At 42.8% G+C, this 22,820-nt stretch overlaps 1 protein-coding gene across 1 annotated transcript in view; it reads right to left on the bottom strand.

The window, feature by feature from the left end:
- fhod3b (formin homology 2 domain containing 3b) overlaps positions 1–22,820 on the bottom strand; it is a 91,177-nt gene that overhangs the window by 28,635 nt on the left and 39,722 nt on the right. Inside the window, exons 4-5 of the mRNA XM_078287158.1 lie at positions 10,606–10,673; positions 8,068–8,173 (exon numbers count right to left, since the gene is read on the bottom strand). Coding sequence (XP_078143284.1) covers positions 8,068–8,173; positions 10,606–10,673 — 174 coding nt within the window. The remainder of the gene's footprint in view (positions 1–8,067; positions 8,174–10,605; positions 10,674–22,820) is intronic.

The raw sequence follows: 22,820 nt of genomic DNA, 5'->3' as shown, positions 1-22,820 counted from the left end.
AGCTACTCTATTTTCTCTGTATTCAAAGTAGTACAAAGCTGAAAACTAAGGGCTACTACAGAAATCATAATTTTGAGACAGTGAACATCTGATGTGCTTTTCCCGTTCCATCCGAGTGGGGAAGACTTTGGAGAATAGCAGCATGACATCCACCCCCTTGTAAAGTGAACTGAAAGATGAGCTGTGGTAAATTGTTACTGCTCTTGAGAGAATAGTGGTGTGATTCGCTCTGGTTCTGGCCAGCCATATGCTGAATTCAGTCCCAAGAAACAGTCAGCTCATAGGAATCAGCCGTAAAAGCCCACTCACATGCTGAGCGTTTAGATCCATCTGCCTGTGTGCTGCATTACTGCAAAAGATTTGTTTTTTCCAAATCATAGTTTATGTATCTTAGACTGCAAGGTCAGAGACAATAAAATAAGAGCTGTAGAAATGAACCAAATCAAACAGTCCTCATAATATAATTGGCTTGTATACTGAATTCTGATGTTACAGTAAAACAGGCTCCAGAGCGTGGTTGTAATTCCACTGCCCGCGGTTTGCTAAAACATTCTCTTTTTTTTTTCTTCAGTTGCCTATGGATCAAGGGAGAGGAAAGGGGAGGCAGAATATAGGTCAGGCAGGTGGGGTTGAATTGGGTTCAGATGCGAGCTGTCTGCTCATGTGAGGGGGATCTGAGGGGGTCTGAGGGGTCCGACACAGGGGGAGGACAGGGAGGGGAGTATCCGGTAGGAACAAGACTCCGAGCTCAAGCAAAAACACGACAAGCAGTTTAAGTTTTTCCATTCAGTCAAAGATCGAATGCCCATATTTTTTTTTTTGTCACTTTCCACTTTTCAATTGTTATCGTGCAGGTAAAATGGTTTACTGACTAAAATGACCGTGGTGTTCATGTTCATGTAGTCATGAACTGAGCCAGTGTATAAACTGCAGACTTACAGTTACATGACGGTGATTTGACTTAATAGAGAGAGGCCATGCTGGAGGTAAAGACTAAATGTTGCCAGTGGAGCAGGGTTATTAAGGGTTGTGGGGTGTGTTAGTGTTCATTTCCTAAATTTCCTCTGACTTGATGAAGTAATTCCTGAAAGAGAAGCACATGTCATCCCAAAACAGACGAGGCTCAGACAGGTAAAGAGGCTGATTTATGTATGAAAATATTGGTTTCCTCTGGACTACAGAACCTCATAAGGCTGCACTGAAAATACTCCAATTACTAATTCATATTCTGTTTTTGTTGCAATCTATTTCTTTTGTTTTTGTACCTGTAGAATGACCTTTGGATGAAAAACTGCACAGTAAAGCATGAATGTAAAATATAAATGAGTGCTAACAATATTTTAGTAACTGCACTGACTCCATACAGCCATAAGTCCCAGGTTCAAGCACCTGAGACAGCAAGCATCCTCCCTACTTAAGTGTCCTTGAACAAGACACTCAATCCCTACGCTGCTCTGTAGCTGACCCTGACCCCTAACCTCTGACCTCACTATGGAGGGGACAAGCAAAAAGAGAGTGTCACCTTTGGGGATCAAGAGAGAAGGGGTTCTCAAACGTTTTCATGTCACAGACCCCCGGACAGACACACATTAGGCCACGGAACCCCATTTGATAAGATTTTTGTTGTTGATTTAGTACTGAATTCTATAACCGTCTACACTGTACATGGGAGATTATAGCATTATACATATTCTATAATGGTGATCATTTCTAGTGAATTAAATTATATTGATTTTAAACTATTGCTCATTTTGTTGGGGACCCCTTGGAGCTAGCAGTTTGAGAACCACTGCAAGAGAGTATCATAAAAAGTAATGATAATAACAAACATACATTTGAAAAGTGGGTGTACTATTGTAACTGGGTATACCATTGTATGCTATCTGGCTCAGCAGTACCATATCTGCCTGATGTAAACACACATATAATAACAGATCAGCTCATAACACCCTGACCATCTGGAGTGAACCAAGTTTCTCCTGACAAACAACTCCAGAGCTGCGATGTCATCGGCTGCCCAAAATAAGCATCATGCTCTGTGCATCCCAAACCATTATACATATAAAGAAACACTTCCCACCTATCTGCCTTTGAAAGCAGAGGAGTGGTATTGTGTATGTGTGTGTGTGAGAGAGTGTGAGTGTGTTTCAGATTGAAAAGCTTTGCACAAAGGGGCAACAGGAGCCGTGGTTGGCTCAGAAAGTTGCAGGAGATTGGGTGGAAAGTATGCATGTGTGACTCCCATGGGATCTCATTAGAAGCCAGGAGTTTCAGGTTCTATTGGTGCAACATGGCCATTCCTGGAGATACCCTTCTGGCTCCAAACAGTGTTTGTCCACGTGTGTGTGTGTGTGTGTGTGTGTGTGTGTATTTCTTGGGTCTTCCCTTTCAAATTTCCCTCATCCTAGAGGATTTACCAGAGCATTTCCACCAAGGTTGGTTTGCAGTGACTCATTTTCTCCTGCACATCATTCTTGCACGATCAAACACACAAAGGGAAATTATCACACCCATAATAACCTGCATATACATTGATATATTTGCACAGAGCAGGTCAGCACGGACCAGACAGAATGGAAATGTTTATCCAGACGATGGGCCACAGTAAGGGTCTCCCCCCTCTAGAACAGACAACCTATAACACAGCCAGACAACACAATACACACTGTTTCCAACACAGGCTGCCAACACCACTGTTAACCCAACCACGCCTGGGCTTTCACTTAGCGCACAGCGAAATGGTCAAACCAGCAAGGGGAGAACTCACTTACTCTCTGTTGAGTATTTCAAGAAACTGTCAGGGCATTTTACAGAAATGATGATCACATGGTCCGGTTTGTGTTGATTCTGAACTGAGAACAGTAAAGTAACCCTCTGTGTCATGTTGGATATTCACTAACAAGTTCATAAACTTTAACAAACTATTAGCTAATGATGAATTAAATAACAAAAATAAGTTACTTATCATATTATAAATTGTAACTGAGTAGTAGGCCATTAGTGATGACATTAGCTAAAAATGTATCTCATTAGCTGATTGATAAGTGAATAATTACAAGAGAACATCATTACCTAATGTTAATACATAGTTAGACCTGCATCCAGACAAATTATATATCAATTATTTGTTGATCATTATCAAGTGATGCTTAAATGCTTCACAGATTAGTTATTAATGTTAATGGTACTGCTGTCACTGGTATTAGTAAAACTAATAATGTCATTAGTACAATTGGTGATAACTTCCTACAAACAGTATGTAGGTCTAACTATACATCCTATATTAACATTAGATAATGATGCACAAATTATGTACTAGCAATAGGAATCACATATAACATTTTAACAAATGTCATTACTAATAATGTACTGCTCAGTTACAAATATTTATAATATATAATAAACACTATTGACACTTAATACATCATTAACTCATAGTTTGTTAAGGCTTATAAACTTCCATTATTCTAACGCAGTGGTTCTCAACTATACGCCATGAAAACCCAAGAGTCTGCAGGTTTTCAATCCAACCAAACACTACAGCAGCTGATTTTACTGATTAGCACAGCTTCCACAGCAAATCAGTGAAATCAGCGTCTGTAGTGTTTAGTTGGAATGAAAACCTGCAGACTCTCGGGTCACACACTCTTGGCACACGGTTGATAACAACTGTTCTACAGTGTTACTGGATACTCTAGCTTGCTAATATGCTAGATATAAAATGATATGCCACTACACTGAAAATCGCTAGAGGGCAACTATAATTTTAACAAAAGGTTCTTCTGTATGAGGTGCACTTGTAGCTTTGTGAAAAGGGCTGTTGCACAATAAAGTTACTGCTGTGTGACACTAAAAGGCAGAGTGAGCGCTGTATTGGGAGCAGTGTTCCAGGTCCCAGACAATTTAAGAGGCAATGAAACACTTGACTAGAGCACATCTCCCTCTCCCGCTGAGCCGCTGTGAGCAGCTCCCTCTGGAAACCAGGAAGTCAAGGTGCTTTAACTTATGGCATCCTAACGGCCGTGTCATTAAAAACAGGAGATCTCACAATGGTAGCAGGAGAGAGAGAGAGAGAGAGAGAGAGAGAGAGAGAGAGAGAGAGAGAGAGAGAATAAAAGAAAGGATGAGATAAAAGCACAAAATGAAATATGGGCATGACTTATTTGATACCGTAATACTTTTGGACTGTTCACAACATGACTCCCTTTTTCTGTGGAAGCAATAAATTCACGAGTATAAGTTACAGCGTGTAAGTCTGTATATATACAATACAGCATGCAGTGAAGTATGGCCTTCTGGATATAAAGATCATTTATCCAGTGTTTAAGAATGTCTTTTCCAAGCTTGTATCCAATACATAGATTGCTTGGAGACGTGTGAAAAGAATGTTCCTATAAATTCCTACAGATGCAAAACTTCCAACTTCACTTTGGTACCAATTTTTTTTCACAGCAGTGGCCTACAGCTGGTCAGTGTTTTGCAAACACCAGGTAATGGCATGGCCTTTGAGGACTGCAAACAGAGAAAGTGTAGCTAAAAACATAGTTTGTGCTGAGGAATGTAAATGATGAACATTTCAAAGCAAAGAGTAATCGCTTCAAGTTGACTATAATTGGTTTGTCTTAAATCTGCCCTGTGTTGTCCCTCTCTCCCCTGCTGCTGGCTGTCCTGCTCCCATTTGCACTGTTGGAAGCATTATTCAGTAACATAATGTAGTAATATTAAGACTTGTGCAACTAATTAAAACTGTATTTTACAGTTACAACAAAAAGACAAAGTTTTTACTACCATCCATAAATCCTAGAATCCAACAAAAACCTTGTTATTTGCTCTTGCACCTCATCTCCCAATTTGTGTTCATCATAATTGGCAGGGCTTTTATTCTTACCGCAGGGCAATAGATAGAGCTTAGTACCTTGGAACTTGTTTGGACAAGCTGTTTATTTTAAGGCTGTTGAAGCACTTACTGTATATCCTGAAAACTGATAACTGTTTAAGTGGCATACTGTACCTATGCTATGTGGCATTTTTGAAAATATATGGGTTATAAAGTCTTGTAATACAGTATGATGCAAAAGCCTCTATGTTAAGAGATGGAAAAAGCAGAAAAACCTGGCAAATGACAAATTACTTTGTCTGCAAACCTAGTTTTTATTGAGTGGTTTGGCTTGAACAAAGGATTGTGTGCCCATTAATAATTGTAAGCTAGCTGCGTTGTTGATTTAAAGGAGGTCCCAAAGACCTACAGTGTAGCTTAAAACTTAATCAGAATAATTCATGGAGAAATGCTGATTAATCAATATTGAAATAAATCAATGTGAAATATAATATAATTTTACTACCATATGAGACCTCTGCAGTTTGGCAAAAGGATCTTCTTAACTACACAAACGTGTATTGTGTAACGTTCGCTCAACTGTTCACTCCATCCGACTGATGAAGAGGAAAAGAAACATTGCAGAAGGTTTCTACATGAGTATTTTTGACTGTTTTCCAATGTGAAAAAGAACCTCTGTGTTCACTTAATTCATGAAAATGAATGGATGCAATTGCTTATTTTGAGATGAATAATGAATAACTTAATATATGACTTTTTGAGTAATGAGCCCTGCATTGCCTTTTGGCTCCTGTGTGTTTGCAGCAGGGCAGAGTGTCGGCCTGTGGGGGGACCAGATGGCATAGGCTCCTCTGGAAAGGTGACCTCAGACCCGTTCCCACTGAGGGGGTGATAAAGGCACACAAGCTTTCCTCTGGGCCTCCCAAGAGCCAAGTCCAGGTCTGGAAGCCCTCTGAGCCAGGTGTGAGGGGCCCGCAGAGGGGCCCCGCAGCCAGACCCAGACCCTGCCCACAGCACTGAGGGAGCACTAACTGGCCACAGACACCTCCGGGGCTTTGAGGAGAGGGAATGAAAAAACAGGAGGAAAAGAAAAGGAAAAAAGTGAGATGGCGATGTAGATTGCCGAGAGAGCTACGGCGACCGCCGTTTACAATGACGGCAAAGTTCCACAGAGCTACGGCTTACTGGGAACCTGTTCTTCATGTAAAATGCATACAGACTGGTGTGCATGTGTGACTGCGCCTTTTTCATCTACAAAAAGCCCCATAAGATTGATTTTTATTCATGAAAGAGAGCAAAACTGTTTTGTTGGGAGGTTTTTAATGCACTCCAGACAGATGGGTTCGAGGCTGCATTCCAACTTTTTCTCTGCTGGCCTTGACTTGAAATGCAGAGAGTTTACAGCGCAAACCCACAGGAGAAGTGATCAATGTTTAATACCAAAACAATTACTGCTGTTGTGCATGGCTCTCTCTCTCTCTCTCTCTCTCTCTGTATGTGTGTGTTTCCATGTGTGAAAATTTAAGGCATCTAATTTACTCGCCTCCAGGGAATCCTTGCGACATAGCTTCTCTTGGAAGTGATTAGCAGTAAAGCAGCCAGATCTACATACATGTTTTGTTTGACCCCGCGCATGTGTGCACGCCTGTGTTCAAGCATATGGTGCATTTGTGTCCTCTAACATATGGCCTCAAGAGGGAGGGTGATCTACACTCCACATTTCCTCAGCTGGTCAGGAGAAAATAGGTCAGGAGTTGAAACAGGTTAAGGAGGCTTTGGGAGAGCGGTAGTTTGACGTTCTCATGGTGATGATGCAGAAATACAGGGGGAGAAAGGGTAGAGTCGGCAGAGATGAAGAGATAAAAAAGAATAAAAGAGTCCCAGAGAAACACACTGACACAGACATTATCAGAGCTCTTGAAGAGGTAAAGAAAGAAAAAGGGAGAGCACAATACGGAGGAGTGAAAAGATATGGGATGCGGTCCCATTATTCACAGCACGACGACACTAACAACTGTTACATGTGGTGAACTATTTGGTTTCCGAGAGCCTGTCGGTCTCCTTCTCTGCCTTGTTTGGCCATTTAGCCACCGTGATTTATCTGTCTGAGTCAGAGACCGGGCCGAGTTCAGATGGAGCATCAAACGTTAAAGATCAGAGTCCTGCAACCACAGAATTAGTGCAGGCAGGGGTCATGTTCATGTTTATAACCCGCAGGCAACATCGGTGTTTCCTCACAGACAGCCCCCCTTTGCTCCTTGATTCATTAAATATCAGAAAAGGTCAACAGGTTGCTCAGGTTGGAAAATTAAAGAGGAAGCATGTAGGAGCATGCTGAAGGTAAATGAATAAACATGCAAAGCAAAATCATTAGGGTCAATTACATTGCTAAATCACAGTGAGGTATGACTCTTTTTAGCAATCCTTAACGAAGTAACAGCAAAGAAGTGTCTCAGCTATGTAATTCCAAAATGTATTGAAACATTTGTCTTGATCAGACTAACAATAGTTTTATCTGAGGGAGTGTATTTTTATGTGTGTGTGTGTGTGGATGTACTTTGTGTATGTTGTGTGTCTAATTGCACAAAAAATGGATGAACTCCCCAACATATTGGCTCAGGTTAATCAATAGAAGTGCAACAAAACGTCTTTTCACCCAAAGGCGAGGGACCATATGAGGAAAAAAGAAAGGGCGGAGGCAGAAAAAAAAAAAAGAAGAGGAGGGGAAATTAGTTTTATGATCTGCAACATCCTGCCAGGACTTTTATTAGCCGCTTAAGCATGTGTGACCTGCCCCCTCACAGCAGGCTGTTAAATGGTAGTGACCTTGTGGCGAGAGCTGTGAACCCCCATAGTCCTCTAGTATCCCCGAACACGCCGCTCCCGCCTGACCCCGACCGTAACACAGATGATCTTTTACCTTAGCGACATGGGACAGATAAATTAACCAGCTGCTACAGTTGGCCTAATATCCGCCAGAGTATCTGCGGCACACATTTCAGTTTGTTTATGTGCCTTTAAGTGTGTGAGTGCGGGAAGGTCATCAAGCGGAATCATCAATTTACATGGCGTATGTAAACACATGTGGTTCTGGATAGGTTTATGGAAAGTGAAGTGTTGCAGGATTGATTAATAACATCCTTGATTGGCCTGTGCTGTAAATTGAGGGGTGAGAAAGCAGCGGACAGGAAAGTATGCTGTTAGTTAGTGCTGCGCTGCACTGAACGTACCCCTGAGGATGTAGTTCTGGTAGTTCTGGTCGGCTTCAGCTCCCACTTTTATCAAACATGTCAGTCCTTCGGCCACCACAAACTCGTGCACCAGGTCCTTGTCATCCTGGAAAGGAGGGAGGGAGAGTATTTGAAATATTCAGGATCCATCATACACTGTACACACATTCAATTAGAGAGGATACTGAAGTGGAGGCAGAGAGAGTTTTTTAATAATCAACAATAATCTCATTTAGTTGATCATTAGCGACAAAAGTCTACTCCACTGTCACTGCACATAAAACCATATGATCTCTGAATTTACTATGACCCTCCAGTAGATTTTGAATACAACATGATAGGCATTAATAAGCTATAAAGACTGTTTACACCAAGGCCATGAACTTTTAATTGCAAATGATAGACTGAGAATCACAGAGCATGCAGAAATAATAAGCTGCAACCTTTTCTAGGATAGCACAGACAGCTCTTTCCTATTAGCCCAAGGAGAACATTTTGAATGATAAAGCATTAAATTAACTGCTGGGAGGATTTACGCTGACCTTTATTGCCAATATTTCTATGGGAGCAAATTGTACATGTAACTATCTTGTAGACACACACAGCGGGCAAATTACCCAACATGCTCAAAGCAGCAGATTTCCTGTACTCATGGCAACCCTGTGTTTTGTGCTACCTTGCATGTTGCTAAGTGCCTGTTGCTCCCTACCATTAAGGAGTCAGTCAAATGTGGAGAGGTGCTAAGACTGTGGCTTCTTTACTGTGGTGAATGGTATGGCAGAAAGCAGTGTGAGCGCACTTCACACTCTGGCTGAAGAGATAAACTCTTTTCTCACATCAACATCTTCAGCTGGAGAGATGCCATCTGTCAACTATGTGACTGTATTTAACGTATAACTCAAAATGGGCGCTAGTTTGCTTTTGTGGATGGAAATACAAAGGCTGTTTGACAAGAACTCAAAGCTTCCCAGAGGAAACAAAAACATAACATTTTTATGTTGGACAACTCATAATATTTGGAGGGACAGCTAAGGCAACTGTAGCATTCCATAATATTAGGACACAAAACAAAATATTGGCTATAAAATAAAATCCAAAACATGTGGTGGAGAAAATCTATTTTATCACAACCCTGAAATACAGAAGACAGGCTTCAATGTGGCTTTTATCATCCGATCACACCAAGAGTATTAAGTGACAGGTTTGAATGCACAAAAATCCGATTTTGGCTGTTCAAATCTTTGGATCTTTGAAACCAGATTTGCAAGTGGCTGCACACAATCCAGTCACAGTGCAAATACAAGCAATGTAAAGAGATAGAAAGTAAAGCAATGCTGCCACAAAAGATGCATACTACAGTAAAACAGCCATTTTCAGGCCTAATGTAGACATACAGCGATGAGATCTTGTCAAAACCAATCTTTTAAATCAGATTTCATCAGTGCTAATCACATTGAAATGACAAGTGCAACCACAAAGTGTGCTGCGAATGCTGAGCTTGTGTCAGCTTGCAGTTTGCTCAAAGGCTTTGGCCTCTCCACTTTATCCCAGTGTCCTAGATGACAAAACCACCTGCGTCTCTCACACCTGTCGATGACTCAGTAATTTAAGGCTAAGCAGGAGGTTTTCAGCAGGATTTAAGCATTCTGTGATACGGTCTACCGTTCAGGTGGGATAGAGAGGAAGAGAGCAATAAACACTGTAGGGTGGTCAGCGCTCCTTCTCTCCCAGGAATACGCCTAAGTGCTTCCAGAACAACTTTACCAAAGATCTGTGATGGAGACTCCAGTCATTTGGCAAACACTCTGAAGATACAAGACTGAACTCACATCGAAAGAAACAGAAGGACGGACAGCTGGTGTTAGACTCATACATGTACACTACACTACTACAATGTAAAGAAGCCATACTGATATCTGTAATTGGGATGTCACGAGAGGGGACTGAAGGAGAGATTATTTCCTAACACTGAATGATCAGCGCTTCTCTTCAGCTGACACCCATTCCCAAAGCCATTCCCATTCCATTGTTGAGTGAGGTATCCTGATCTATTCTGGGCCTGTGTCAACCTCTGTTGCTCTCTTTTCCATCCAAGTGTCTCCAAGTCTGATGGTTAACCCTCCTCCTCCACGCCAGGCCGGCCCAGTGTGTGAAGTACTAATCCAAAACCAGACCAGAACACTGCACAGCTGCCACGGAGGCAGCGTCTCCGCAGCAACTCTGCCTCAAGAAAACATTACTGTGTCTCAGTGTTTGTGTATGTGTGTGTGTGTGTGCACAGATGCATGTAATGTTTGTGTGCGTGTGTGTGTGTGTGTGTGTGTGTGTGTGTGTGTGTGCATGCACGTGAACGTTCAAAGCCCAGGAGAAAGCATGACAAGGAATATTTCATATGATTAGGATTTGGAAATTTGGAAAATGTCGATGAGATCATGAGGAACAGGAATGGCGTTGGAAGCCACTGAATCTTTCTAGCTGTAGTTTTAATACAGATATTCTTAAGGGGCTAGTAAGAGGTAAAGGAGGGGGGGAAATTACCTGAAAAATCTGCTTGAGGGAAAAGAGGGCTCTCCGCAGCTCCCGTCCATTTGAGTTGTAGAGTTTCTCTGCAGGGAGAGAGAAAAGGAAAAAAGGGGAAAAAATGAGCTGACTGTCACAGGGGTGGTACTTTTCCTTGTCAGTGATAAGGAAAAGTGAATATACCAAAGGGACAAGAGATTGCGATAACAGCTTCATGTGAAAATTAAAGTGACTCTCTATTGTTTTACAGAATCACTTAAGCCCACGCATTACTTATCACACATTATGTATCCATGGACTACAGATTGCTCCTTCAAAATCACTTCCTTGTGTCTAATGCACATATCATTGACAGCAATTATCCCATGTAGCTAAATGTGAAAAATATGCTGCGAGAGGAATTGTGGGAGAAAAAGAACAGTAGGAGCACATCTGTAGAGAGTTAGAGAACACTGGACGTTTCCTGCTGACAAAGCCATAGCTGCAACTTGCCATAAAGTCAGGGCAGCAACTTCAGCCAATAGCCACCACAATGGCAAACAACGTCCATTAATCAGTTACGGAAACTCCACAGGGTACCGCAGAAAATAGACGGCAGATCCTTGTGATGGTGGCATACATTTGCTGCAGCTAGTTTGGCAATGCTTCACTGTCAGTGCTGTTTGCAGTGTCTGCCAGGGAGTGGCAGCGTTGAGCAGAGTGCTGCGTAGCTCGCTTGCCTTTTTGCTGTGTGAATTCTTTCTGACTCAGCAAAACCTGCATTGCTGCTGCAGATACAGCAACATACAGTACAGTGCTCTCTCTCAGCATTTTCTGCACTGACAGGAGACCTGCATGTACACAAAGAGGTAGGTATGCAGTATGCACTCTCTCTCCCCCTCTCTCTCTCTCTCTCACACACACACACACACACACACACACACACACAGGGACTACATAAAGACATGACTAGCACTTTGCCATGTGCCTCTGGTCTGTCTGTTCCCCCCACCAGACAGCTCACTGCAGTCCTGACCGTAGAGGCAAGAAGCAGAGAGATTTATTACTGTTGGTGCATGAATGTGTGTGAGTTTCAGCTTGTATACACACACATACACCAGAGAGAGAAACTGTAAGCACACAGAACATAGTTATCCTGTATTGTCTGCCCACCACCCATCACACAAACAGACACGCGTGCACACACACATACACACACATGAACAAACCCCTTGTGTCCATGACCTCCTTGTCTTCATAAACAGCTGCGACTAATTCTATTCAGAAGTGTGAGAAACACACACAATCTGATGAGTGCATATGCTTGGGATTCAGAGCAACAGGCTTCTATTCATTATTGTTGTTGGCCTCCTCGGCCATAGAGTAAATCCCTTCAGCTGATGAACAGAGGAAGAGAGAGGGGGAGAGAGAGAGAGAGAGAAAGAGAGAGAGAGAGAGAGAGAGAGGGTGTGTGTGTTGCCTGCCAGTTCTGTGGGCACACACAGGACTCTTCTAGACACTGGACTAGACAGAGAGAGTAGTCGTGGTCTGATATCTTTGGGTGCCTTCCACTTATACACGCAACATTTTCACATTACACATAAAACATCAAGCACAGCAACAACCACTATACTCTGACCACTATCATGCAACATCATAAAACCCAAACCTGTAGTGTGTCGAGAAAGGACAAATCTATTAAAAAGCTAGATATGAAAGATTTTTCTTTTATATACACTACCAAACGTCCAAACTTTTGACTGATGCTATATATTTAACCTATATAGATAAATGTCCGCACTCATGTGTATTATTTCTATATCTTTTATTTGCACAGCAGCTACAGTACATACGCGTTTCAGCCCTTGGCCTTCCTCAGCGTGTTTCTCTTTGTTTCACTATATATTTAACAAACATACATTTCTCTTAATGGCCCTACAATCCAGGTTAGTGAGACAATGTTGAAGGAGAAACAAAGCCTGATTCAGATTCAAAGCTCTGAATTTAATTCCTAGATTTAAACCATAGGTGAAACAGCCTGGTGCCATGTCCCAGGACACATCTAGAGAAGGTTTTGTGGGACCAGGCTGTGCTCAGTAACAGTACACACCCCATACTCCTCTCCTTCAGAGGCAGCGGTGGGGCATCTGTAGTGCAGACAGCCTGGGACTGGGCCATATGTGGTTGAAAGGCTCACATTTGATGAAGATACACACTGAAATCAAACACCTCCCAATCCAGGCCAGCAGGGTTCCTTATCTTTAGAAGATGCCCCGTTTCAAATTTATGACTGTGATGTTACTCCATATGAGTGGAGCACAGCTTTAAATGTTAGAGGGTGGGGGCACATTCCCTCTTGTGCGTTGAGTGCCATACTGTACATAGCTCAGATGGTGATCAAGATTAGTGTTGGTCTTTTACGGAAGAGGCCCAGCAAGTCACTGGCATCGACACCCACAATAAATCTGCAGAAGTCCAGAAGTATTAAGAGGGGAAACAACAAGATTTTGCTGTGATGCTGATTTATGACTTTATGAATCATGGGAAAGAAATGTGACGCATTCTGTTTTGTGACTGGAAAAATGCAACATGGATAAAAATATATAGATAGAACAGCACAATGTATTTTCCCAGTGTTTCTATGCAGAAGCAATCTTAATTTTGTTCTGTCATTTTCTATCTATATAATGAATTGCTTATGTATATTTTGTAGTTTCTTTCATGACCTTCATGCAGCTGGCACCACACCGCACCCCAACACAGTGTTTCTGTCATGGTCAAGGTGAGAGCTCGGGGTACTGTGGATGTTCCACACCCTGTGGAGAGGAACCAGAGCTTTCTGCTGTGGCAGGTCAGGACAGGGTCATATTCATGGCTCTGTGCCTCAGGAGGAGGATGACTCGAGAGTTTAGATTAGGGATCTCTGAAGTCTGAACAGCCCACTTCTCTGATCACTGGAGTGGGGAGACAGAGGATGACACTGTGGGTTACTCATCACACCTTCCCCACACAAAACAAAGTTGATTTGTAGTCCCACTTCAATGTTTAAACCCAGGGCTTGAATCAGTGTGCTCTTTTCCTTCCCAAACTCTTAACTACACTTCCTTCCAGACATTGAAAGGATAAGACACTAATATCTTGAGTGTGGTTGTTTAATATCAAGAGACTACCAAACAGCAGATAAATTGCATCCAGAATTTATGATTCAGCCCAGATCACAGCACCATGACAGTGATGCAGTCCTATCAGCAACTGGGCTGTCAGAGAGTTTCAACTAATCCCAGAGGGGCATGTTTTGTGTGTGTGTGTGTGTGTGTGTGTGTGTGTGTGTGAGAGAGAGAGAAAGAGAGAGAGGGGGCAGGGGGGGCAATCAGCAATGGCATGGCATAGAAATTCCTCCATGCAGAGCTCCACTGCCATTCACACAAAGGGCCTGTGCTCCTCCACTCGGCCCTGTAGACCGGACCGCAATAAAACTGTCAGAGAGTTATTCCTGCCCACCACTAAATGAAGCCCATCTGCAAGAACAGACAGTTCCTTCCCTGTCCCTGTCCACAGTCCGCACACCGACGCACCTCCCAAAGAGGCCCATCTCTAATGAGAAATAGCTCAGTGCAGATTAGTTCCATACCAGCTGGCACAGATATGTACCCTAAAAGTATGGGCCTTCTGCATTTCCCCGTTTAGGAGGGAAAATAAAGTAAAAAGGGAGGGAACCTGGGTATTCATCTATTCAGAGGAAATGTATCTGGATCTCAACTCTCAAATCGTGTTCACCTCGAACCCCGTCTTCTCAGAGGGAACACGTCACACACTTCAAACTCAGTGGCTCGCTACATTCGTCATGGATTTCTTACTGTGCCAAGCCAAACCTGAGGCTGGTAGGATGCAGGGAGAGATGGTAGATAGTGGATATTGAGGCATTGCAACAAATTCTGGGCGGCAGAGAGGCACCTATCAATTCAGACTAGAGGTGCAACAACAGCCAGAATAAAAATGGAGAACAAACTGCAGCAGCCAACCAGTTCTCCACAGCCTGACCTTGAGATTCAGACAGTACACCATTAGCAGTTCACACCACGGAGCCATCTAGTCACGCCATGTATTCTTCACAAAAGAACACAAGACACATCAAGTCCTCTATTCTCTCCCCCATCCAAAACAGCACCGTTTTCCTGTCATCTTTACATTTACCTTGGGCTTTTACTGACAAGAACCTGAAAGTGAGATGACTCAACAGAGTGAAAGCTTTCCTTTGATACCTCGTATTAAAGTACTGTAGTGAGCAGCTGTTTTCTGCTCCTAAATTGCCATACATAGTCACGTTTTCTCAGCTGGAATAGCTACAGGGATGTAATGGTCTCATAATTATAACAATCATAGGAGTAGTAGCGGGTGAATTCCTGTAACCGTCTGGAATCTACCCTACTACCCGGAGGAGGAGAGTGAAGAGGCAGGCCAGGAATCCATGGTTGGTCTTCCTACTACTGGGATAGACAACTTTTAGAGATGTTTCTGTCCAGCGCTGCTTCAGATAACTTCTAATTCTCTGTGTGTCAATGCCAGTACACAATATTGTTACATTCAACACCAGCTATTCAAAGTGTGAGTCACTGGTCACTTTTATGTATTTACCCAATCCCAACCGCGCCCGAACCCACACCACCCATTGTTGGACAGCTATCAGAATTTGTTTGCTAATAAAACCCGACAACCTTCCACACTTTCCCTCGACAAACACTTCTACACGCTCAGTTACTCATCTGCTCGCATGCCTTTATTTCCAGAAAGCGCCATAAAATGAAAAGGATGACTACCACTGCTCATGCTTTGCACAGCAGGCGGAACACATAAACCACATCCAAAGCACAGCCAGGAAACCCGCAAAGACCCCACTGGGCAGGACAGCCCCGCGAACACTGCTATAAATTAAACTGTGTTTCCTTTCAGGAGTGGGGCTGTCAGACAAGAGGCTGCAGAGGAGGATCTCTTGCATGTCATTGTTGATTGTGTATAAAACTTCCTTACAATGCACAATCGATTGAACAGCTTTCATGTGGGACAGGGATGCTAAGGTTGACAGGAATTTGACACTGTACAGTATGAGGTCACATGTGTGCAAAAATGGCCTCAAAAGATACACTATTTATTACATGAAGTTGCTTTGATCAGTGATAATCCCTGATATTATAATCCACATTTTATTTAGGATAGAATTAAAAGCAGCTTATCCCTATTTCAGGCTTTACAATGTAGAAGATAGCAGCTAATGGGCTTATAGCTGTGGCCTATTGTGAGGAGTTGTAAACAACAATCTTGGTAAACCGTAACCAACTAATAAGATACACTCTACACTAATAGCAACAGAGGTACTGTGTTACTGTGCTGCCCCATAGGAATAAAGTTACACACTACAAAAATCATCCATCTTAAAGAGTCATTTAGTCTCATATTCAGCCTTGAAATCTTATTTTTAAATTTTTTTAAATTTTGTAAAGCAACTCTTGCAATGCAGTTTCACAAGTCAGAATAAGGCAGATCAAGAAAATGACACTTAATTCTACAAAATTCCTGAAACAAGTTGATTTGCGATAGAAACAAATTAAATTATCTAACCCCATTGGCAGATTTTTTCCACTTATTTGAAGAAAATTACAATTTTAGGACTCAATAATAGACTTTTTTGCATTTGTGCTACAAAGCTTTGGCCTAGTCAAAGACGGACATTAAGAGTGGACTTCAGCCCCAAGCCAGCGCCCTGCCCATGGCTGCATTTAGCCCCGTCGTGGAGCCTGGAGCCTGAAGCCTGGAGCCTGTTCCACCGGTCAGTAAAGGCCGCGGAGTCTGTGAGAGGTGACGGCGGTCAGGCTGAGGTCAGGCAAACTGTAGCCATCTGGGAGAACACAGTCTCATGTGTGCCAGCATCGCCACATCACTGCCTGCCATGTGTAAGGATAAACGGACCCATCTTTCATTTTCGTCTCCTGGTATTTTCATGAGAAGCCATAGAGTTTACAGTACGGGCAATGGCCCTCTACAGTCACGAAACACAGCAGCACAACAATAAAAAAGTGCTTCCTTCTCTTTTCTTTCCACTCCTTCTTTCTCACTGGCTAAAGGAAACCTCCTGTTCCGAATTTATGAAGAGAAAACAGAAGTAATTAAGGTGGAAGACCTCCCAACATGTGCATCAGCTTGTAACATGCTACTTTGTGGACTGGGATTTCGTCTTTTCTTTCATCTTCTTCCCCCTGAACGAAAACATAAGGTGAATGATGGGTCAATAAAAGGAGATTAATGCACTCGGGTGGAAATCATTAACAGGGAATGCAGGTAAGAATGAGATCACTTTCAATGTGTTTGGGTTTTGAGTGCAACCAAAAAGTGGATCAAGGCAATTAATGGCAAAAATGTGTGTGTGTGTACACATACTTGCACGCATGCCAGAATATGCACACACTCACACAGACCGTTTACAAAGTGCACAGAGGAATAAAGACATTAATTAATTTGTTCCTGTCGCCTGGAGTTTCTTCAAATGCTTTGGAAGCCGTGATGGGAGACATATGGAGATGATGGTTTAGATTAGAGAAAGCCGAGCCTGGCCACACAGACTGAGGAAGCCTCTGTCATTGGGACCAGGCTTCACAGGAAGGCCTGCATGGACCCACAGGGCCTGACCATCCTGCCCTTCCTGTCTCTGAGGGGACAAACTGCCAAGGCGTAGGACAAGATCAAAATCATCATAATAACTCATCCCTCTTTATACAATATGGGGTTAATCCGGTAATCAGGAAACACTTAACAAACAGCACAGTATTGTAAACACTGGAAATCAAATGTGGATTACTCTTGTGCCTATTTTGCTATACAATCACCTCATACTATATTAATGCAGCTAAATTGTTTGGTTTATCATCATTAGGTGCTCTTACAAAGGATCTTGCAAAGTCCACAACAAAATATGCGTGGACACACATGTTTTAGTGTTTTAATTACAGTGGGAGGAACATGCAAATAAACCACACTAATAGGTTCTGATTTGATTTCCTTCACGGATGTTGTACCTGGACTGTTTCTACACAACAAGGGGAGAGAGCGGTGTCAATAAAATCTCACGGGAACCGTGGAGAGATTAGGTTTCTGGGCTGTGACACACTATCCTGGCAGAGGCACTGGATACCAAGGCATACCTCCGCCAAGTTCCAATAAACACAAAACCTGGCCCACAGAGCTCAACAGCACTCATTGTCCCGCATGGAAACTGTGAAATCGGATCGTCGTGTTTATTGATGTGTTTATATAAGATACTCAGGAAAAATTTATGCTTTTGTCAGTCATAATAGATCCTTTCAGATAGCATCGGTGGCATTTTTCTTTTAGCCTTGAATAGTTTGTTTGGAGCAAAATCCTCCGCTTAGCTTCATACACCCTCTCATTATTCCTAAGAGAGGTTGAGTATGTTCTGTAAAGCACTTAAAGAGCATTGCAGGCTAATTATCCCCTGGTAACTCTCTTCAATAAATCGCACGCTAACCACCACCCATCAAGATGCTATCTGATTGCTGTCAAAGAGAAAACATTAGTGGAAAGTGAGGGTGGAATCTGCAGAATTCCAGGGACGGAGAAAGACATGACAGCAAGGCCAATGTGAGGACAGACAAATCTTTCATTAGTGCCTGCCTGTCTAATGAGTCATTCCTTAGCTACCAGGTGGGGTGACCCTCACAAAAACCGATACCCCCACCCCGATACCTCCCCCTTTCTTCCCCCTGCTTACCCCCATAGCTCTCATATCCCTCCCACCTCCTCACCAGGGTTTCCCCCCACTCTCTGACGCTGACACAGATAAGTAGTGGAGCGGAGAGCAGAGAAGGCATGTACTCATTCAGCAGACCAGACAAAGGCCTGACACAGATATAAACTAGGGGATCAACAATGGAAGTGGGTCTGGTTGGGTGTGGTGACAGTCTGGCAAGGCCGGCTATAACATATTTAAAGCATGTATCCATGCGCTGTGGTATACAGTGAAAATCTTGAGATCAACTGCTGTTAATTGCTGGCAGTGGTGAAGCTGTGAACTGATGCTGTTCACTGGTATTAATTCTGTGACTCTGTGGGTGATTGCTGTTCTGATAATCTATATATAATCTATATGCTGGGTCGGAAAGAGGCTGGGGCAAGGCCATTCCACATGAGTCGCTTGGCAGCTACTGCAGCCCAGCAGCTTTTCTTACTACAGTAAAAGCAGCCACGTGCTTATAGATGCAGGACCAGATGCTGAAAGGGTAAGGTTTCAAGTCCCACTTCATATATTCCCACACTATCACACATGTGCACATATGCTACAGTTCTTTTTTTTTTATCTAGGGATTTTTATCCTTTTATCCAGGGACTCTCATAAAACACTCACAGAGCCAGGTGCTTTTCTCAATCTAGGCTTTATGATGATCAGAAACAACACGTTTTATTTCAAGTATTGCAATTAATTTAGGATTTTTGAAGTTTTTTCTTCCTAAGCAAGGGCTGGAAAATATTCTGAACAATGACCTCAACGACTCTCCCCTAACCTACTTCAGCTCCCTCTCTCACTCCCCTTGGCTGTCTCTCTACCTCTTACTTCCTCTGCTGCCTCCTATTCTCAACAACCTGACACGTGTGGAAATGCAGCGCTGCGGACTCCTTCCAATAAACACAGTTGTGCTGAGGCCACATCTATTTCGGACTCTGCTCTAGGAATAGGAAGCAGCCCGATGCGGAGGCACACACACAGCTCTGACAGTACGCCACTCCATCTCATCTCCATGCCGGCCACACTGCGGCTGTGAGTATTGGAAAACAGATGTTAAAAAGCTCTCCCATCTCTGACGCAGCCTCTCTGTCAAGACACCTGGTTTCTGCACAAGCGGCCCGGGGATCCCCGAAGATCTCCCTCTCTGGTTTATTTTCCAATTTCTGTCAGGGCAAAGTGTGTTTCCTCCTGTCTCCTCAGTGAGGAGGAGGAGGACCTTTGGCACCTGTCTGTCAGTGGCTTAGGTAAGGACACAATCTAGTTAACCTGACATCCAGTCTAATGAGAGCAGCCCCCTGTCATCAGAGCTGCTCCCATCCCATAATGACCATGGGTAATTACTTCCACCAGTCAGAGACAGACGGACCCTTAAATACACATCTGACAGGAGAGACAGGAAGAATCTGATCTGGAGCTTTCGCAAAAGCAGTGTAAAAAAAAAAAACGGCATCACAAAACTCATGTGGGATCAAAGAAGTTTTAGAATTTTTAAAGATCAAATGTGTTGAATTTGATTTGTTGAGTAATGCACAAGGCATATGACCCAAATCCTAAAATGAGAAAAAGTATGAACTGAAGTATGTGCAGAAGCATGGAAGCTAAAAAAAAGTGGACTCCTTTCTAGATAAAACAGCAGCCTAACAACAACCCAGCAGCAGATAAGAGTCAGATAAGTGGAGAAAAAGAATGGACAGACCAAGTTTTCTTTCTCTCTTTCTCTCTGTGAGCACACATGTTGACTTCCACAAAATGTGTAGCACTAATATCTTCAACACCACTCGTTTCTTGACTGTGTGACCCGCGTCTTTGATCCTGATCCACAATCAACTTGGCATAAAAGTTACTTACGGTACAGTCATCAAACAAGCTAGTGCATGAGTCGACTTTTATAGTGTCTATTTTTTCCCTCTGGGATTTGGCTCTCAAACTCTTTGCAGTGAAATGGAGTTCAAGTGAATCCATGAAGGACGCACAATGAGGAATGAGATTCAACAAAGCATTCTCCCGCTTTAGTCGATATGGGTGGATTTATAATGTGGCAAAAATGATATACTGTAGCTGTTTACTGCTGCAGTATTTTTGTACATTTCAAACCAGAAATCTGTCATCAACATCAGTTACCAGGACTGTCCTGGCCTTGTATGAGCGGACTGTCAAGAGAGGCTGTTAGAGCTTGGCTGTACCTATGCTATGCCAAGCAGGGTGAGAAGTGCTCCGCAAACTGTGGTATGATCTGACTGCTGACAGGTGGCAGAGCCTGGGAAAGGGTCAACTCTCCAGCTATTATAGTCAACCAAAGAGACATGACACAATAGATCAATGGTCCGCACAGAGCCATGAATATGAACAGCATAATTAGAGAGGCATGGTATTCTTGCATATGGCTGACTTTGATATTGTGTGGTCTATAGCATAGCCAAAATCTGACATTGTAAATAAAGAAGAGCATGAAATATCAATCCAGTCCAATCCAAAACAGTTTTGTTTAATAGAGATCCAACGCCATAGAACAGAATATTTCTCATGGAACAGAGCAGACAGTTCAGTACTGACTTGTTAATTACCCTCTGTTGTCGAGGAGGTGTTTTGTTTGGATAGACACGGCTTTATTCTGAGGTGTCATTGAAATGGATATAATCCACTCTTGGCACAGACCGTCAGAGGACTGAAAGACCTGTTTTGTCCTCTGGGGCCAACCTGTTTGCCCAACTGGAACAAACTCACAATCAACATGACTGACTGCTTTCTCTTCAAAATCCTACTCAACAATGCCAAATGACTGATGTGTTGACTGTTTTATTCCCCATGGACCATATCAGAAATTTCCCACTCATGTTAGCGCTGGCAGATAAGGATTAAATATTTGCTTGGCAAGCCAAATGAGTGCAGTTAATGACTGCCTATTGGCATACTAAAAATGTCTAATTTGTTCTTGTGACCCTGGACTGAACCTCTTACTGCTTACCTCCTTATACAAATTGACTGTGGATCTCAGATAAATACTGTTGCTCAACATCTACCTCATCCCCTGGCTTTAAAAGTGTCAATTCTATAGCTGTTTACTACAGCTGCAGTTTGACTTCACAATATACTGCACACAGTACTAATGCCATCAGAGGACCATTAAGTTGCCAAATCACTGTGAACCCCTGGCCCATTCTGTCTGGGGTACAGTGGTAAGAAAAATATGATGATACCACAAGCTTTATTGATAGTCTAGCATAGCACGGCATCCTCCCTGTCACCTTGTGGGGGAGAGTCAACTGTCATTTTTCTCCTGTGTCACTGGGCCTCTCAGCGCCCCTGGGTTTATTTGGACTGGTCTGAAAAAACATGGTGCAGGAGATACAGTATCCTGGACTGTACCACACTGGGCCTGCCTCAGAGAGGAAGGGCAACTTCAGCGCAAATCCATCAAACCCCAAAGTACACACACACACTCACTCACACACAAACAGCCATATATTCATATTATGGGGAAAAGGGCTACAATGTGACTTCACAAATTCAAGATAATTCTAATAGATGAGCGCCATATGAGCTTTCATGTTACCGAGGAAAATAAAGAAGAGATAGTCCAATATATTTCAGTAGGCTCCTCTCTACCTTTTTGAGCGATGCACTGGGCCTCTTGCTCATCATTCATCTGTCAAATGAGAGGTTATCTATTCTCCCAACAGTGTTGTTCAGCCGCTTGGAGGAAACCAAGGGAGAGTCTCTTCCACCATGCGCAAACTTTAAAGCGCTTTAAACGTTGACCTTCATGGTTGGGGCGGGGCTCATTTTCCAATAAATGTTGATGAGAAACAGTTTAGAGTGAGTGTTTCTAAAAGCATGACTTTCCCCAAATAAACATCTGTTCAACTTAACCAGTAAGTCACAGAATATTTATGAGGACCCTTGGCACAGATTATTTTCAACAAAAAAGTCAATCTCATTTCTTTTGTTTACAAAGTGCAAACATTCATTGAAAAAGAACAGCAAAGCCAGCTGCTATGGGTGGTCAATCATAGCTGAGAAAGAGAAACATAGAGAGAGGGAGAGGGAGAGAGAGAGAGAGAGAGAGAGATCTGCTGCTGTATTTATGAGCTTCTCAGTCTGACGACCTGACCAATGTGTTTTCCTTCCCAGAAAAACTTTATTTTGAAAAATATGCATGCTTGGGAAATTAAACACACCCCATATCTTCAATGAAAAAGGAGGGGAAAATGATTGCCTAAATGAAAAGTGAGACAACTGCAGCCCATTTTGTAGACAGACATACCTGGCTTTCAGCAGACATGTCCTAGCAATATAAATCACACCAAGAGATTTTTGAAAACCACCATTAGGAGCCAGTCATGCATCCTTATAGCATGACAGTGTCAAGGTGGGGAAGGATTGGCTGGCACAACTAAAGCACCCTCAATTTCTGATAGGATAAAAAGGCGTTCTGGCTCACAGCACTACAGAGGATCTGCAG

Source organism: Centroberyx gerrardi, chromosome 12 (genome assembly GCF_048128805.1).
Source record: "Centroberyx gerrardi isolate f3 chromosome 12, fCenGer3.hap1.cur.20231027, whole genome shotgun sequence".
Classification (NCBI taxonomy): domain Eukaryota; kingdom Metazoa; phylum Chordata; class Actinopteri; order Beryciformes; family Berycidae; genus Centroberyx; species Centroberyx gerrardi.
Note: the sequence above shows the minus strand (reverse complement) of the source record. Positions and strands in the feature narration are given on the sequence as shown.